The sequence below is a fragment of the Pavona decussata genome, unplaced genomic scaffold, assembly GCF_977016875.1.
Source record: "Pavona decussata unplaced genomic scaffold, jaPavDecu1.1 SCAFFOLD_137, whole genome shotgun sequence".
Taxonomy (NCBI): domain Eukaryota; kingdom Metazoa; phylum Cnidaria; class Anthozoa; order Scleractinia; family Agariciidae; genus Pavona; species Pavona decussata.
In genome coordinates this window covers 433,591-449,524 of record NW_028145550.1, presented here as the reverse complement: position 1 = coordinate 449,524, position 15,934 = coordinate 433,591, and the positions used below count along the sequence as shown (strand labels likewise).

The window sequence follows — 15,934 nt, the reverse complement described above, 5'->3', positions numbered from 1 at the left end:
TGTAATCATCTGTTTCAAAGCGTCCAACTCAGCCGAGCCTGCCTTTCTATAGAAGTTTTTCAAACGATAAATGTATGTATGTAACCATAGTTAATTGATTGACTGGTTATGAAACCTTGCCATGTTCAAAGTTGATAACAATGGTGCTGCAATTTATGTTGGAAGGGCCGCGACCGTGCACAATCCTCTGTTTTAACATTCACACTACAGTTGAATATCTTAACAGGAACGTTTTTATTGGCCAGTTGTTCCAACACATTTCAAAATGTGTTGGAACAACTGGCCAATACCAACACAAATGTGTTGCGACCGTGCACAAACCCTTGTTTTAACATTCACACTACGGTTGAATATCTTAACAGGAACGTTTCAATTGGCCAGTTGTTCCAACACATTTCAAAATCCATTGTGGTTTGTGCACGGTCAAGGCCAAAAATACTAACAAAAACATTCAACAGAGAAACTTGCTTGGCTTCATAACCATTCCCGGCCCCTTTATTACCTTTGATGTAACAAAGGGCCAACTGTTTGAAAATGGAGGAACGCCGCTTTTTCTGTGTCTTATATACCGCCGGAGTGTGTGATATGAGATGAATCCGTTGGTCACGATTAAATGTTACGACTCGTCATGCGGAATAACTGATAACTAGTGGGTGCCGAAAAGAGTTTTTTTTCTTCAAGTTTTCTTGGTTAATTAAAATAATAAATAACAAACTTTTCAAAACAAACAAGATCGCTACTGAGAAGTTTTTTTATTTCACAGCAGCACAATGGAACAGTTTACTTTACACATGCTGCAGTTATTGTTGGTGGGAAATAAATATGAACCTGGCGTGAATATCTAATTAAAAGAAACCGGCGTTTCATACAAAAAACCTCCCTTTTTATCACTAACAAAAACGGGAATTAAACAAGAGAAAATTGAAACTAGAAGCGTTGTTTCTCAAATAATGCACGGTCTTTGACTTTATTATTGAAATAATCAATTGTCGAATGTACAACAATGAACACCCTGCACAGCTGCTCTAAGCTAGGTTAATGTTGTTTTGCAGAATTTGTCAATGAGCTCAAGGTTTGGCGGCATCTTTAATACACTCTAAGACGAATTTCTTAAGATTTTAATTTCATGGAAAGTTATCATTACAAAACTTTTATTTTAATCGCGTTGTTGTGACACATCGCACAGTGTAGCGCAAACAAGAGTTTGTTTTCTGTTTTTGTGGCTTTCACCCTTGAACCTCCAATATCGATTCTTATTCAAGCCCATGAGGTTAGGAGAATTAAGGATAGATCACTCAAGGTGAATTTTCTTGAAATGTTTTAAAGTAACGTCTCCCAGTACTTTTATAAGAAACTTTTGGGGACACGATAGGAGAATTTGCTCTTTGATATTATATACTGGAAGAGTGGAATGGCCAAACGCGTTTGTTCTGATAAAAATCTCCTCATTTTCAGGGTGAAAGCTATCGTGCTGTTGTTTTTATTCGGCGTTGTTTGTTTTTCAATATCATTAAAATAATTTTTGCAAACTTTCTCTTCCATTGAGATTGAATCGAAGTTCTTACAAAGAAATGACTTTCCCGAAGAAGCAATCCTTGTAACGGTCGTCTCTCAAACGATCGCAAAAATCGGGGCTAAATTTCCATTTTTGTGCAACATTCATTCACTGTTACTTTGTGATTTTTCTCGAAAATCTGAAGAATTCGAGTGTGCAATCAGACAGCTTCGATCCAGAATGGTTCACTATCTCGGACAGTGCTCCCAAAAGTACTTTTAAATTTGACGCTCCGGCCTGAAAACGTTCCTTTCTTCAAAGAAAACGTTCATCAAACGTTTCCTGGCTTTGAGTTAAGATAGCGCCCTCGGCAGGTAGTGGTATGCCCATTCTTTGTTGAAGTCATGCAGGTTGCACTCTCGGCAGGATTCATACGGCAAAACAAAGTTTTGGGGTGTGCAAGACGGATGCAGTAACAGGAAATCATAATTTATGCCGTACGAAGGGAGAATGAAGTCTCTTGTGCCATTGAATAGCCAGTTCTGAGAACACATCTTCGATAAATAGTTCATTTCGAGCCTGCACGCAACGTTGTTGTGCAACTGAACGAAAACTTCCTTGAGTTTGGCGGGAAACAAAGGCGTTGTCACGTTCGCCCTTAAATTCGTTTTGGCCAAAGTCGCGCTTAAAGTCTCTATTGATGCCACGAGGTCGAGTTCGAACAATTCGTAAATATGGTGTCAGTGTGTCGGCAAACTATAAATTGAACAATAAACATTTGACCGAACTGCTCGGCTTGAGTAATTTTAAATATAGCATTATTTTTTGTTCATCAACGATTTTTCAGAACATAACTACTGGTACAAGCATTTCGAATTTAACAGCTCACCAATTTAACTTTTCAGACGAACATTTGAGACAAAAGTGCGAAAATCCAAACACGGTATAACGTAAGTGCAATGGAAAAGCAAAATGTTTTTCGGGGAGGGGGAGGGGGGCGACGAATTCTATCCATCCGGGTTTTACCAGAAGGACGCCATCGCCTCCTCTGTGTTGACCGTAAGTAAAAAGTAAAGCTCTATTGACGGTATCACTTCATTAAAATGCTCTTCCAGTGAGCCGTTTATATAACAAATTACAAAACTACGATGCTAAAAAATCACTTAAGTTATAACAACATGATCCTAGATAGACACTGTCATCTGGAGTGGTTAATTTATGGTAGTGAGGGTCGGAGAAAATTTAGTGGTGAACTGTAACTGGAACTAATGGACGTGTATCAGTGATCCATATGATGGAGGTGTGAGAACCATTGACTATGATTGTCTCGCCCTTCATACGATATACACAAGACGTCAGCGAGCTTGAGGGCAGCTGCCTTAATGTCACTGGTACCAGAGATTTTTAACACGGGGCATTCCGTGCTAGCATCAATTCAATAGTAAAGTGTTCCGCTTGCCATATTTGCTTACTGAGCGCTTAAACATCTAGACTTGAGCTCCAGTGTGGTAACCAGTTTTTTCGAGAGTTCCTCTTTAATCCGAATCCAGGAAACATTTCTCTTCCCAGTATTTCTGCAAATGCCCGTAAAGTCATAACAGGTCACAGATTGGCTCCATGACTGAAACACCGGTGGCTGCTTTGTTGGTGATAAAAAATTTAGCATAAGTGCCGTCGGCGAACCAACAAACAACTGACAGAGGGTGGCGTATGTGACATAAAAATAAAGTCAAAAGGTGAAATTTCGGTGAGTATCATTCCACTCTCAGCATTTCTAACGGAATTCCGCTCCTTATAAGCTTTATTGTAATAAGTAGCTACGGGCGGTCTTACACTATCACTTTATCAAATAGTATTTGGTTTCCGTTCGTGTTTGAATAGAAGCATTGATCTGAAGCAAAAAGTAATTGCTATAGTAAAAGCAGTAAGCCTGGGTAAGTCTTTTAGTAAACGCAAACAAGTAGTCACTCTTATCGTTTAGATATTTTGACACTTGCCAATCAAAGATAATATGTCAATGCGCTGGAGAAACCAAGAGTAAATTACAGCATATGGGTATATACCTGATTGAAAAGCGGTTTTCGGGTAAAAGGTCAGTAAACCATAAACGTCACGAATCAATGGAATTATGGGAAGATCTAGTTTACCTTGTGTATATTTCATACCCAGGGACCAGAACCTAAACCCTAACCCTCACAAACCCGTCTAGATCTAAGTGAAGATGTACCCTTGCCTAAGAAGTGTTTGTCAAGATTTAGCATGCATATTAACTTAGGAAGGCTTCTTGAATCTCGCCCCATGTTTTTGTGTGCGCGTTAAACAATTCTACATTTTTCGGCGGAAAATGTGCAGTTGAGCAGATCTTAAGAAGTTGCACGATGAGGGTGAGTTCATCTAAAATCACAATGTACAAGCAAAAACATCATAATATTCAACATTTAACGTTGAAAGTCATCAGCTATATAGTACCCAGAGTGTGCTTTAGGACTTTAAGGGTGTTGGTCCCACGGCACACATTTATGTACACATTTGCGGAGAATAAAAAAGAAAAAAAAAAGAAAAAGAAAAACGTTCAATTGCTTCCCAAGGAGCTGTTGGGTCGCATCATTCACGAGTTATGGAAAATAATCTCCCCTTTCGGCACGTTTGATTAATCTGCTAAACTAGTTTGTCGACAAATTCAATCAACATTTTAAAGGGATACTGAAAACCATAGACTATTTAAAAGTCTTGACGAGTACGGGTAGCATTTTCAGGACACTATTTGCACGAAAAAGAGAAATCTTTTTTTTAATTTTTTAAATATTTTTTAGCTATAGTCGTTATGGTGTCCTACCTGAGATGAAGTTCGACCGGACCTACTCGAACCTATGCACAGATTGCACAGCTTCTCCTATAAAGAAACAATACAGATAATACATCCTTTCACGCCCTTAACTGCTGAAGATAGGCGCCACGGATATTGGCGATTTAGCCAGCATCCCAGTCAAATTGGCAAAAAGGTAAGGCAAAGCCGCAGAACGAGTCACAAGTGGCTCATTTACATACCTGAGAGAATAGAGATAATGTATACGTAAAGCAACGTTTGGGTCTAAAGAAACAACACGGCCTTAAGGTCTTGCTTCTTTGCGCTAGCAACTACACCACTATACCTGCATATCTAAAGTACCGTAAAAATGTGTTTAAAACGTCCTGTGATGTCCCAAATCGTTGTAGGGACACAATGTGGAAAAAAGACAAGGAATTTTGTTATCCACAAGGAAGATAAATATTATTCCCACGCACATTGCTTGATTTCAGGGCTAAAAAGTTTAATCGCTGGCTAGCCGTGTACTTTTTAAAGCAGGAAATTGTAAACAACAGCAAGCAAATCAGCCTCTATTTGGTCTCCTTTGTAGGGTAATGGCTTCAACCTCAAAGAGCGTATTTGTTCTATCATTCGTCCATTTGGTCGTCATTTCGCTTGGTAGCCCAGCACAGAGGCATCGGGTCAAACAGGTGGCAACACAGAGGTACCGGGGTACGTACAAGGTTAACGTCCAAATTAAACTGAGTTTAGGGTAATTTTGTTAAGCCTGCCTGCCTCTGACTTTGAATAGAGCTATTAATGCTACTCTGTGCAGCGGAACATAGGGCTTCCACTGTATACCTCAGAGTCCTCTCTGGGCAGTTCTTTAAATGGCAACCCAAGACAAGTTCTTCTTTAACCCAGTTAGCATGCTTCGCCTACGGGCGGATTGTTTTGGCCTCCCTCTTTTTCTCTAGCCTTGGGCTTCACTACATAATAGGGCGGTACACTTAACATGCTGCTTGCAATTGGCCATTACGTAGTGTCTGTCCCATCCACTTCGACCTTCTTCTAACACGTCTTTGATCCAGCGTTTTGTCCCAAAGTTTTCAGTTATACACCAAAAGGGTCTTGGCCAACGACTCTTCAAGATATTTCTTCATATAGAGTATTTTGGAGTCCGCGTGTCTCAACCTTGACCGAAGAATGAAAAGTCAAAGGTTTGTAAAAGGTTCATTAGAAAAAAGGCGAGTCCGAGCATAGAAATCATCGCAGAACCAAGTTTTGGTTTATGGAAAATTTAATGAAGAAGATACAATATTTCAGCTCTATTACAGAGTCATAATCATGTGTCACAAGGATTTTTCATTTGCGGTATTTATACCTAAGATAATTAGCATATGGTACACAATGAATAAAGTTATTAGAACAAGTCTAATTCTCTGGAGGCTTTAATTTAAGGCCTTCATTAATTGTAGGCATCAAGTTCTTTAGGTAGAAAGTTTCTAGAAAACCAAGCTCGCCTTTTTCCTTATTTATTCAAAACTGTCGGATGGATCTGGATTTTGTAAAAGGTTCAGTTTGCTACATGCTAAGAAAACCAAACATAAGAATAATTCCCATGAACCAGTTGGCTTTTCATAGGTCCCGTTCACGCTTGCACTTCATACCGTACGCTACCTAGTCATGGGCGCTAACGTCAACGTAACGCTTTGCTGTTATCCCTGGGTAGTACTCGACTGTCATGTACAGGCACCAGTCTGCACGGAGATCTCTGTTTCGAGCCCCCCTTCCAAACATTACAAATGATTTTCTTCAGTAGGCCTCCACACATTGTAAATGCCAAATGACCAGCTTACAATTCAAGCAGTAAGGGTTTACCGTTATGTTACATTTGTTTACATAAACGCCCCTAAACGCAGCTAGCTTTAAAAATACATGTATAAATAACGTTGCTTTACATTTTACCTATAAAGGTTACGAGTTTGTAACTATACTGCTTTTATCCCTCGGCAGATGATGCAAATTGCTTTGATGCGGACCCAGATCGGTGCAAAAATTTTGATTACTACTGTGGAACACGTCCTCAGTTTATGAGCAAAAATTGCAAGTTAACTTGTAAGATGTGTTCTCCAGGTTTGTCCAGCTTCTTTCATTAAATATTCTGTTGCTACTTACGATATTTAGGGACTATTTAATGCGCTGGAATGTCTAGAAGTCAAAGGATAACACGTTGATTCGGGGCCTGAATTCTTCGAAAACAAGTAGCTATATAAACAGACAAATTCATGGCTTGTCGACTGACGTGCTAAAGAATAAACAAAAGTAAAACACCATCAAGTATTGCCTTTAAAGCATGCATGTGCGGCGTTTTGACCAAAAGAATTAAAGACCAGTGTCATTCGCTTTATAATTGTGGTGGCCAGTCATTACGATAATATCGTTATCTTGCATTGTAAAGAACAGTTTTGTGGTCTGGTCCAGTACTGTACAACATGGCTGCCAAATGCAATAATCATGATATATTCAACAACAGCATCGCAGTCAATGTTATCGAATCAAAACTTGAGTTACTTAATGCGATCCATGTCCTTTCTTGGACATAATTTTATTTTTTGGTTCCAGCACCTGAATGAGCCCTGATCATGCTAATGACGTTTTACTGTGTCAGGTGATCCCTCCGAGCTCATGGACTTGTCGAGTAAATGTGCCACGGATTTGGAGAAACACGGAGGAAGTTATTGCTTAGAAAAAGGATGGACTTCCATTTGTCCGCATAGCTGTCGAGGTACCTGGTTCATTTTTATCTGAAACTGAATGTGCATAAATTTAGATTGAAATTGGAGAATTAAGAGCGGCGTGATAATGGGAGGACTGTAGAAAACTTTGAAATAAGAAAGAAAAGGACAGAAACTGTGAAACTGAGAATTTTCAATCGAAAGGCAAATAAATCTTATTTGATTACAAGTTAACGAAAGCATGTTGACTGGCAGGACATAGAAATGATCTGTAAGAGGGATTTGAATTACAATGATTTGCACAGAAAGAGCAGATTTTGTTGTGTTGTGTTGTTTTCTTTGTTATTGCCCTCTCTTCTAGTCGATTTGAAATGATTTAAAGCAAGTGTTTGTCGTGCTCTTTTATGTTTTTTACGAGAGAGCAGCTCTGGCCAACATAACTCTTTTCGTAAAAATAATATCCAAAGTAAATGTCCCAAACGTGAATTTTATTACGAGGGATTATTTTATGTTTACAAGCAGGGACATTTTGTCTCCCTTTTAGTTACGAATGACCTACAACATCCTCGTTACAGATTTGTTGATATAGTCAATCAAGACAAACAACAAACCAATCATTGGCCGTTTTAATACTAGAGGACGCATTATCTGTCTGGGCGAACTTGGGCAAACATTTGTTGCTCGTCTGGATATTCGTCTCTAGTATAAAGACGGGCACAAGACGCATTATCCGTCTGGACTAGCTATTTCCCGTTGTGCGTCGTTCAAAAAGAACAACAAAAGATAATTCGTTCAGACGGATAGTGAGTCCTCTAGTATAAAAACGGCCATTATTATTTCGTCACCAGCATTTTTATGCAGAGACGTAAAACCGAATCAATGCAGGACATGGGCATTTTCTGGAGATTGCTTATCAAAACACAAGTACATGTCGGAGAATTGCAAGCTGAGTTGTGCTATGTGTGAACCAGGTAAATTATGACAATCACTTCTTTGTCGTAAAGAGACTGTGCCACCTAATTTTTGTATTACGTAAACAAAATAATTATTGAAAGGGGGTGACACGTAATAGAGTAAATACGCAACAGAAAACATCTCTAGTCCTCCGACAAACAAACTAAAAGCAACAACATTAGAATAGAAGGAAATGACGAAAATCATGGCCCAGTTTTGTCTTTTTTAATAAGTCAGTGAAGTAACCATTGAGATGAGTTACTCACTGTTTATTTAGCTTCTGAAGTGCATACAAAATTCCTCTCCAAATTCCAAATTGAGCGCCGCCATTTTGAAGGGCACTTAGTTGCCTGGCCGTTTCTTACTGCCCGCATTCCGTCCAACGGCCCCACACTGTAATGTAGATCCGAGAGAGATAACAATTTCCCTGCAAAAAAACGAGAGCTTACCAAGGAAGTGGCTCGACCAGCCACACTGCGACGAAAGATTCGGGCTGCCGAAAATATTTCAATTTGAAATCTATACGTGTGCAGCGAACATTTTACCTAAGACTACTTTGAAATATCATAATAACTTAAGCTACGAAAGACCAGAAAATAAAGCATTATTACAACGATTCTGTATTGGAGAGGATATAGGAGACCCAAGAATGCAACAGTGGAAGCCCACTATTGCCTTGCCTAATCAAGACAGTTCGGTTAAGACAAATCATTAAATAGCCTTCGTTTCCGGTGAAACATGTAATCACTGCGTACTACACCGCCAAGCAGTACATAAGCAAATCATTAAATAGCCTTCGTTTCCGGTGAAACATGTAATCACTGCGTACTACACCGCCAAGCAGTACATAAGACAAAAATGTAAGACAAAAATACAAAAGCATGTTTAATTTTTGAACCGGCATACAATTAACAAACTACGACACAACAAGTACAAATCCCATCTTATATCTCATTTTCCGACTCTGGCTCTTTGAAACAACAAAGACATTTAATTTTGTTGGAACCCAAGTGTGGTCGGCATGACTTCACATGCCCTTGCTGCTATTTTCATTATCTTCTTTTTCTTCATTCTCAGTGAGCAACTCTATTTAGTGTGCACTTTTTATTAGTGGATCAAAAAACAAAAACAAAAAAAAACAAAACAAAACAAAAACAAAAACAAACAAACAAAACAAAAACTCCTACATGATTTCTGGAGAGATCTTCTCCTTTAATGAAATTAATTTTAGGGATAACTCTAGCGATAACTTAACCCTAGTGAGTTCTTCCCTAATTTACATGGATTCGATAAATAACAAATCTGAAGGATTCAAAACCTTCAAAAAGATTAATTTCGGATGGTAGTAGGTCGCAAGAATGACCAGCTTTATTTGATGGTCGGAACCAGTAATCAGCAGAGCGGAAGACCTCGAAATGACTGAAAAGTAGACTAGTTGATGAGGCATCTTTGTTTATTCAATACTGCGTGCGTGTTACCAAACACAAATACCTGGCAGCATGCCACTATATTTGAATTATTCGCTTGAATGTTATTTCTTGATCGATTGACTTCGCTACGTGGGATACCATTGTTCCCTGTGTCAATTGTACAGGTTTGGACGACATACTTTTGTCAAAAATCCAACGTGGTGCAAATTGACTTTTAGTGCGTGATTATGTCTACCTTCTACATAGGTCTTATTTATATTTTTTATTCACATTTAAGGCGATCCTGTTATGGACATATCGAGTGAGTGTAAACCCAACGAGGCTCAATGCAATAATGCGGAATGGCAAGAAATTTGCCCTCACACATGTAAAAAGTACATACCTTCTCAGGGTGGAGGAGTGACCCAACCTTCTCTGCCACAACAGTCTCGACTCCCTCTGCCTTCGCAGCCGAATGTCATGACCCAACCTTTGCAGCCCCAACAACCAATTGGAGTCTCCCAAGCTCTTACTCCTCCACAGCCCAATGCTATGACCCAGACTGCGCAAGCTCAACAACAAGGTGGAGTGGCTCAAGTTCAGCAGCCTCAGCTTCCCAATAGAGGGGTACAACCTGGTGGAGTTCCTCAAAATGTTGTTCCTCAGCCACTCAATGGCTCGGGCCAAACAGTGCAGCCCCCAGCAATCGGAGCACCAGTTCCAACCGCACCGCTACAGCCGACCAGTAACGTGGCCCAGCCCGTACAACCCGTTGTACAACAACCTATTCAGACAAATCCTCAACCACAGCCTCAATCACAAGTGCAACCACAGGTTTCTAGTCAAGGCCAGCCTCAGGTAGCAGCCGCTAATACTGCGGGACAGTCTCCAAAACCGCAGACGCAGTTACAGGCACCCGGTACCCAACAACCTACTCAGATGAATCCTCAACTACAGCCTCAACCACAAGTGCAACCACAGGTTTCTGGTCAAGGCCAGTCTCAGGTAGCAGCTGTTAATACTGCAGGACAGTCTCCACAACTGCAGACGCTGGTTCAGTCACCAGCTGCCCAACAACCTATTCAGATGAATCCTCAACCGCAGCCTCAACCACAGCTATTTGGTCAAGGCCAGCCTCAGGTAGCAGCCGTTAATACTGCAGGACAGTCTCCACAACTGCAGACGCTGTTTCAGTCACCAGCTGTCCAACAACCTTTTCAGACGAACCTTCAAACACAGCCTCAACCACAAGTCCAAGCACAGGTTCCTAGCCAAGGTCAGCCCCAAGCAGTCCCCGTTAATACTGCAGGACTGTCTCCACAAGCGCAGACACTATATCAGTCACCCATTTTCCAGCAAGCCCTCGACACGAATCCTCAACCACAGCCCTCACCACAAGTTCAACAACAAATGCCCAGTCCAGGTCAGTCTCAGGCAGCCCCTAATTACCCAACAACGTCTCTACCATTGCAGACGCAGCTTCAGGAACCCATTGGACCAACGCGACCTCAAATGGGGAGGAATCCGCCTGTGCAACCTACCCAATTACAGTCTAGAATACAACCATCAGTGCCTCAAGCACCTGTACTACAGACCCAGGGACAGAGTGCGAATAGTCTGTGTGGACCTTCAGTCCAACCTCCAAACCAGCCGCAAGTGTTTAATCCAGGTATGATAGTGTGCTTTAGAAGTCGGTTTTATCTAATACGTCTATCTTACATTAACGACGCAATGATAGTTGTCGGCCTTTTGTACAACGGCAGCTAAGAAAACCCTGCTAGTATAGGACTAAAACAATCAACGAACGAGGAACACCCAGGCAAACACATGCCATCGTATTTTTTCTTTCTACAAGAACCTTGAACCTCCTTAAACTATCTCTCTACCAAAGTGTAGTGTATGTACATGGAAACGGGTACCGGAAAACAGAAAATACTAGATGGACATCCACTCCACAAGGGAAAGTGGTAATACTCCAATTGCTTCTTGTGCTACAGAAACTAGAGTTAAAACACTGCCTTTTAAACGAATTTACTTAAACTTAAATAACACTTTCAAGTCATATTCCCGAAGTGGGAATGAAACATCTTGAATTTATGGCAGGGGAAAATTAAGAAAGGCAGATATTTTAAGGCGTTTACAACATGTTTGCTCTATTAGCAAGGCAGATTTGTTTTTTCTAATTATAGTCAGTTAGCAGAGAAAAAGGCAAGAACCAAAAACTTTGAAAAGACCTTTGGGTTAACGAAACTATTAAAATTCTTCCAAAAATAAGAATACTCAAGAGGCAATGCAAATAATTGACAATTATTGCAGGAAATCGAGTTGTGCTCAAGCTCATGTCCAAGTCGGTGCTGCGCGATGCGTTGGCTAAAGTTTCATATACGGCTAGATTGAATGGAAGGAAATAATGGTTTTATGATAAAGGCAACTGAACTCCTGCATCACGAGAAATGTTATTCATTTAAGTGGAAATTTTTGTTAAAGGAATAATTTTTTCTTAATCTATTTCGCGCTACTACTCTTCACCAAAGATATCAGCTGATAGCCTAGTACAATGGAGCCCCGAAATACCAAGGGATTAAGAAAATGTGTTCGTTTACAGCAAATTTGTGAGAAAATAAAAAAAAATATTCGTCATTTTTGAGAATGTGATGCAACTGATAAGAGACCAAGAGGATCAAGCGGCGTAGATGTCACTACTGCCTACGACAGTAACGTACAGTCTTCGTCTGCAACAGAATTCAAGGATTTCCATCTGTGTTGATCTGATTCGCATTCAACCTTAATCGCTTCACGTTTGGGCTTCTTGATTGTGTTTGTTACCGTGAATATTTCGTTAAAACGGTTATATTCCATACATGTCACTGTAACTTTGACCGGGCTGAAGAATATCGTTCCTTATATTGCGATTCCACTGAGTTCGCGCGCTACTCACATCCAGGGGCCGTATGAATAGATGTGTGTAAAACTTTACTTAAAAAAAAAAAAAAAAAAAAATGCGTTAGAAACAGCAAACTTAAAATGAACAAAATGGAGAACGAGAAAAGATAACGCAACAATCGCGCTGGAAGCTTTGCAATGAGATAGGAAGTTTAAACATAGTGTCCCGGCGGCTATATTTAAAACTTACTTTTTCTTTTTAAAAAAGTCCCGATTTGGCTTAGGCGGAATGCGGGCTTTGTTTCTGCTTTTTTTGGCGCAGAGAGGTATTTTGATCATTCAGTTTGTATATGGTAAGCGAGTTAGCCCCAATCCATGCCCTATTCCACAGGCAATCCATCCTGAAGCAACTTTTTTCTTTATCAACCAGGCCTAAGCAGGGATATTACCTCTTGCATAAATATATTCTCCGACAACCTCACACTCCGTGAAATAACAAATATAGGGTGGTTTAATGAGTCGTACAGGCATATAAGGACACGGTGTATAGGGACTGTATATTGACCAGGATACAGTATACGTTCGATTCCTCATACTTATATATACGGAATCCTGGTACAAGCGTATAAGATTCGTATATTTATTTTCTTGGCATACCCTGACGTATACTTAACAATTATTCCACGAGCGCGCGTTGGAGAGATGATAGATAACCAGCGAGGCGCGTAGCGCCGAGTTGGCTATAATCATCTCATATCCAACATGTGAGAGTGGAATAATTTTTTTTATTAAAAACAATTAAGAAATATTGCTAGATCTTGCTGATTTCGTTTTGCAAGATCAACCAGAAGACAATTTGATGGTTGCTACTTCTCAGGCATGACATAATGGCTCATATACCATGGCCACTAAGCCAATCAAATCGCTCGAATTGCATTATACAATGATCCAGTTTTAATAATGATCATTAGAAGGACCTCATACATCATGCCACAAGCTTATATTTTCAGTACTCGACTTTGTGTACTATGTTCGATCTGAGGAAAGGACTGTATACGATAATTCCATGCAGTATCAAAAAGAGTTGAGTATACAGCTATTTCAATTAACGTTGTCGGTTCAAAGCATAAGGCTAAAAGACAAGACCGAAAGTTTACGTGGGATTTTTATGAATAAATTCATCAAAATCAGTCATGCCTGGAGAAAACAATAGGTTGTAATGAGCAGTACAATGACCTGCACGTGCAGGGATGATTTTGATGAAATTATTCATAAAAAATAATCCCACGAAACATTGCGGTCTTGTCTTTTAGCTTGATTTCAATCCGACGTTTATTGAAATAGCTGACTGTATAGTGACTTATAAACAATCGTAAGAAGCAACCAGGTTGAAAAGATTATCAAAAAAGTACGTTATGAAATATTGTTTAAATGGTTATCATTTATTTTCAGCACCACAATTTGGAACAGTTGGACCAATGAAGAAACAGAAAGGAAAGGGAGTATCGAAATGTGAAAGATCCAAGTCTACTGCTGTTAATAAAAAGAGAAAGAATGAGGAGAAAATTAACAGCACCGAAAAGCATTCAAACAAAATTGGAAAGACAAGCAAGCCTGACAGGATTCACAAGACAAGTAAAGACACTGAAACTAAAGTCAAAGCAACAAACAATGTAGAGACAGGCAAGAATACAAAGACAATAAATCCTGGCAAGATTGACAAGACAAGTAAAGGCAATGAAACTAAAGTCACAGCGACAAAGAATATAGAGAAAATGAATAGCACTGGTAAAAATACAGACAAAAATGGGAAGACAAGAAATCCTGACAGGATTCACAAGACAAGTAAAGGCAATGAAACTAACGTCACAACGACAAAGAATATCGACAAAATGAACAGCATTGGTAAAAATACAGACAAAACTGGGAAGACAAGAAATCCTTACAGGATTCACAAGGCTAGTAAAGGCAATGAAACTAAACTGTCACAGCTTCTGACAAACAAAGAAAGCTGGCAAAAAGATGGAAGATCAAATAAAAAAATACAAAATCAAATCAAAGATCAAAAGAAGATGGAGAGTGAGACGAAACTTTTCAAGAAAGACGAGAAGGGAAAGTCAGAACATCAGTAAAAAGGAGAAGGAGACTGAACAAAAAAAAAATGTCAAAAAATAGAAGGGACAAAACAAGCTAATATGGCCACAAATACAAAAATATCACCACTATAATAATTTTCAAACTAAAGTGCCAGCGAAGGTTAGTCTAGTTATTGTTCTGCTATCAAGTCGCAAAAATATCGAGGGAAAAAATGATTATCTTAGAATTAAATGTATATTTGTGTATATTTAGTTTTTTTAGATTTGAAATTGACATAAAATCTGTCAAATGGGAAACGCCTTCTTGCACTAGTCTTGATTGTTATCTGTCTTCATACATTAATAGCCTGTGAACGCAGACGTATTTCCGGCTGTCGCTTCTCTCCGCGTTATTTTTCGACGGAGAGAAGCGACAGCCGGAAATACGTCTGCGTTCGCAGGCTATACGTGAAAGGTTTTTTTTATCGTAAAATGGATACTTGGCATGTTCTTTTCCAAAAATAAGTGGTAGAAATATTGAAAGGTCAACTGGTCTGTCTCCCGCCAGTTGGAACTTTTAACCAATACTTTGTGTAGTTTGTACTATCTCTTTCAGTGATTTATAGACCTTATCCAAAAATGGCTGACATTTTACTGAATATTCTTTCGTCTGTATTCATATTAGCCCTACTAGTCTCCTTCAAGGTAAAATATTCTTTTCAGTGATTTTTAAGCTCAAGAGCAAGGTATGTAAGTCGGGCTAATTTGAATGCAAACAAAAGAATATTAAAATATCAGTCATTTTTTAATAGCCTATATGCGTTCCCCAATTAGCACTGCTAAATACTTCGCAACTTAAATAAAGTTAAATACATTTTACGGTGTAACCTGATAAAGCCGTTACTTTCATAATCTGCCAGCATTACTTTAAAACATGAGCACTATAATGGCAAGTATTTTTTTTTTTTTTTGGAGGGGGGGGGGGAGTTACCCTTAATCGCCAGGGAAAAGCATCTGGAGCTGAATTGTTTATAGAGGTTCTGACTTGGGAATAAGCACGTTCTTCCTGTATTGTATTCATACGAAACTTGCCCAAGCTGGAAAAAGACAAAGGGTGCTGATGATTCGTAGTTTGCAAACAGTTTGTCACTGATACCTTCTCCATGTCAATTGACAGTCACTTTTCCGAAGCTAAGACGCTGGTGTCTTTTTATGCGGTGTGGGACTGTCCGTTCATTTTCAAACTAATGCAATCACAGTTAACATAATATACGGAAAGAAAGTTGTGTTGCAGCCGATGAGACAATTATTCTGCTAAGCTTTAGAAAGGGGTAAGGGGGGTAGGGGTGGGGGGGGGAGAAACATAGAGCGAGATTTTTGTCTTGAAAATACGAGCGAGGGTCGAGTCCCCGCCAAGGCCAAGAGGCCATACTTTGTTCTCTCTTTCCATCCCGCCACGCGAGTAACTGGAAATGAACGTTGTCCCGTTAACATCTACAACGTAACAAGACCGACAACAAGAAACCCAAAACGGAAACAAAAATAAAGAACAACCACTAAAAATTACTTTCCAAAGACATTTAAGCACGCTA

The 15,934-nt window shown here is 39.5% G+C and overlaps 1 protein-coding gene across 4 annotated transcripts; it reads left to right on the top strand.

Moving 5' to 3' along the window:
- Positions 1-3,153: 3,153 nt before the first annotated feature.
- Positions 3,154-15,214, top strand: LOC146467164 (uncharacterized). Of its 4 annotated transcripts, XM_085125980.1 has the most exons (9): positions 3,154-3,242; positions 4,309-4,497; positions 4,894-5,015; positions 6,300-6,419; positions 6,955-7,071; positions 7,870-7,992; positions 9,683-10,524; positions 10,579-11,053; positions 13,720-15,214. In XM_085125980.1, the coding sequence occupies exons 3-9, from the start codon at positions 4,898-4,900 to the stop codon at positions 14,397-14,399; spliced, it is 2,475 nt and encodes an 824-aa protein (XP_084982106.1). In that variant the 5' UTR covers positions 3,154-3,242; positions 4,309-4,497; positions 4,894-4,897; the 3' UTR covers positions 14,400-15,214. The 4 variants fall into 4 exon arrangements, with proteins under 4 accessions (XP_084982106.1, XP_084982102.1, XP_084982104.1 ...); XM_085125976.1 differs by having other exon boundaries at positions 3,155-3,242; positions 9,683-11,053; XM_085125978.1 differs by having other exon boundaries at positions 3,158-3,242; positions 4,315-4,497; positions 9,683-11,053.
- Positions 15,215-15,934: the final 720 nt, after the last annotated feature.

What these genes read in the sequence shown, in the direction of transcription:
- LOC146467164 (XM_085125976.1), top strand. Translation starts at nt 4,898, where the DNA reads ATGGCTTCAACCTCAAAGAGCGTATTTGTTCTATCATTCGTCCATTTG. An exon ending in TTGTCCGCATAGCTGTCGAG is followed by an intron (nt 7,072 to 7,869) that starts GTACCTGGTTCA and finishes TTTCGTCACCAG; the next exon opens with CATTTTTATGCAGAGACGTA. An exon ending in TTGTGCTATGTGTGAACCAG is followed by an intron (nt 7,993 to 9,682) that starts GTAAATTATGAC and finishes TTCACATTTAAG; the next exon opens with GCGATCCTGTTATGGACATA.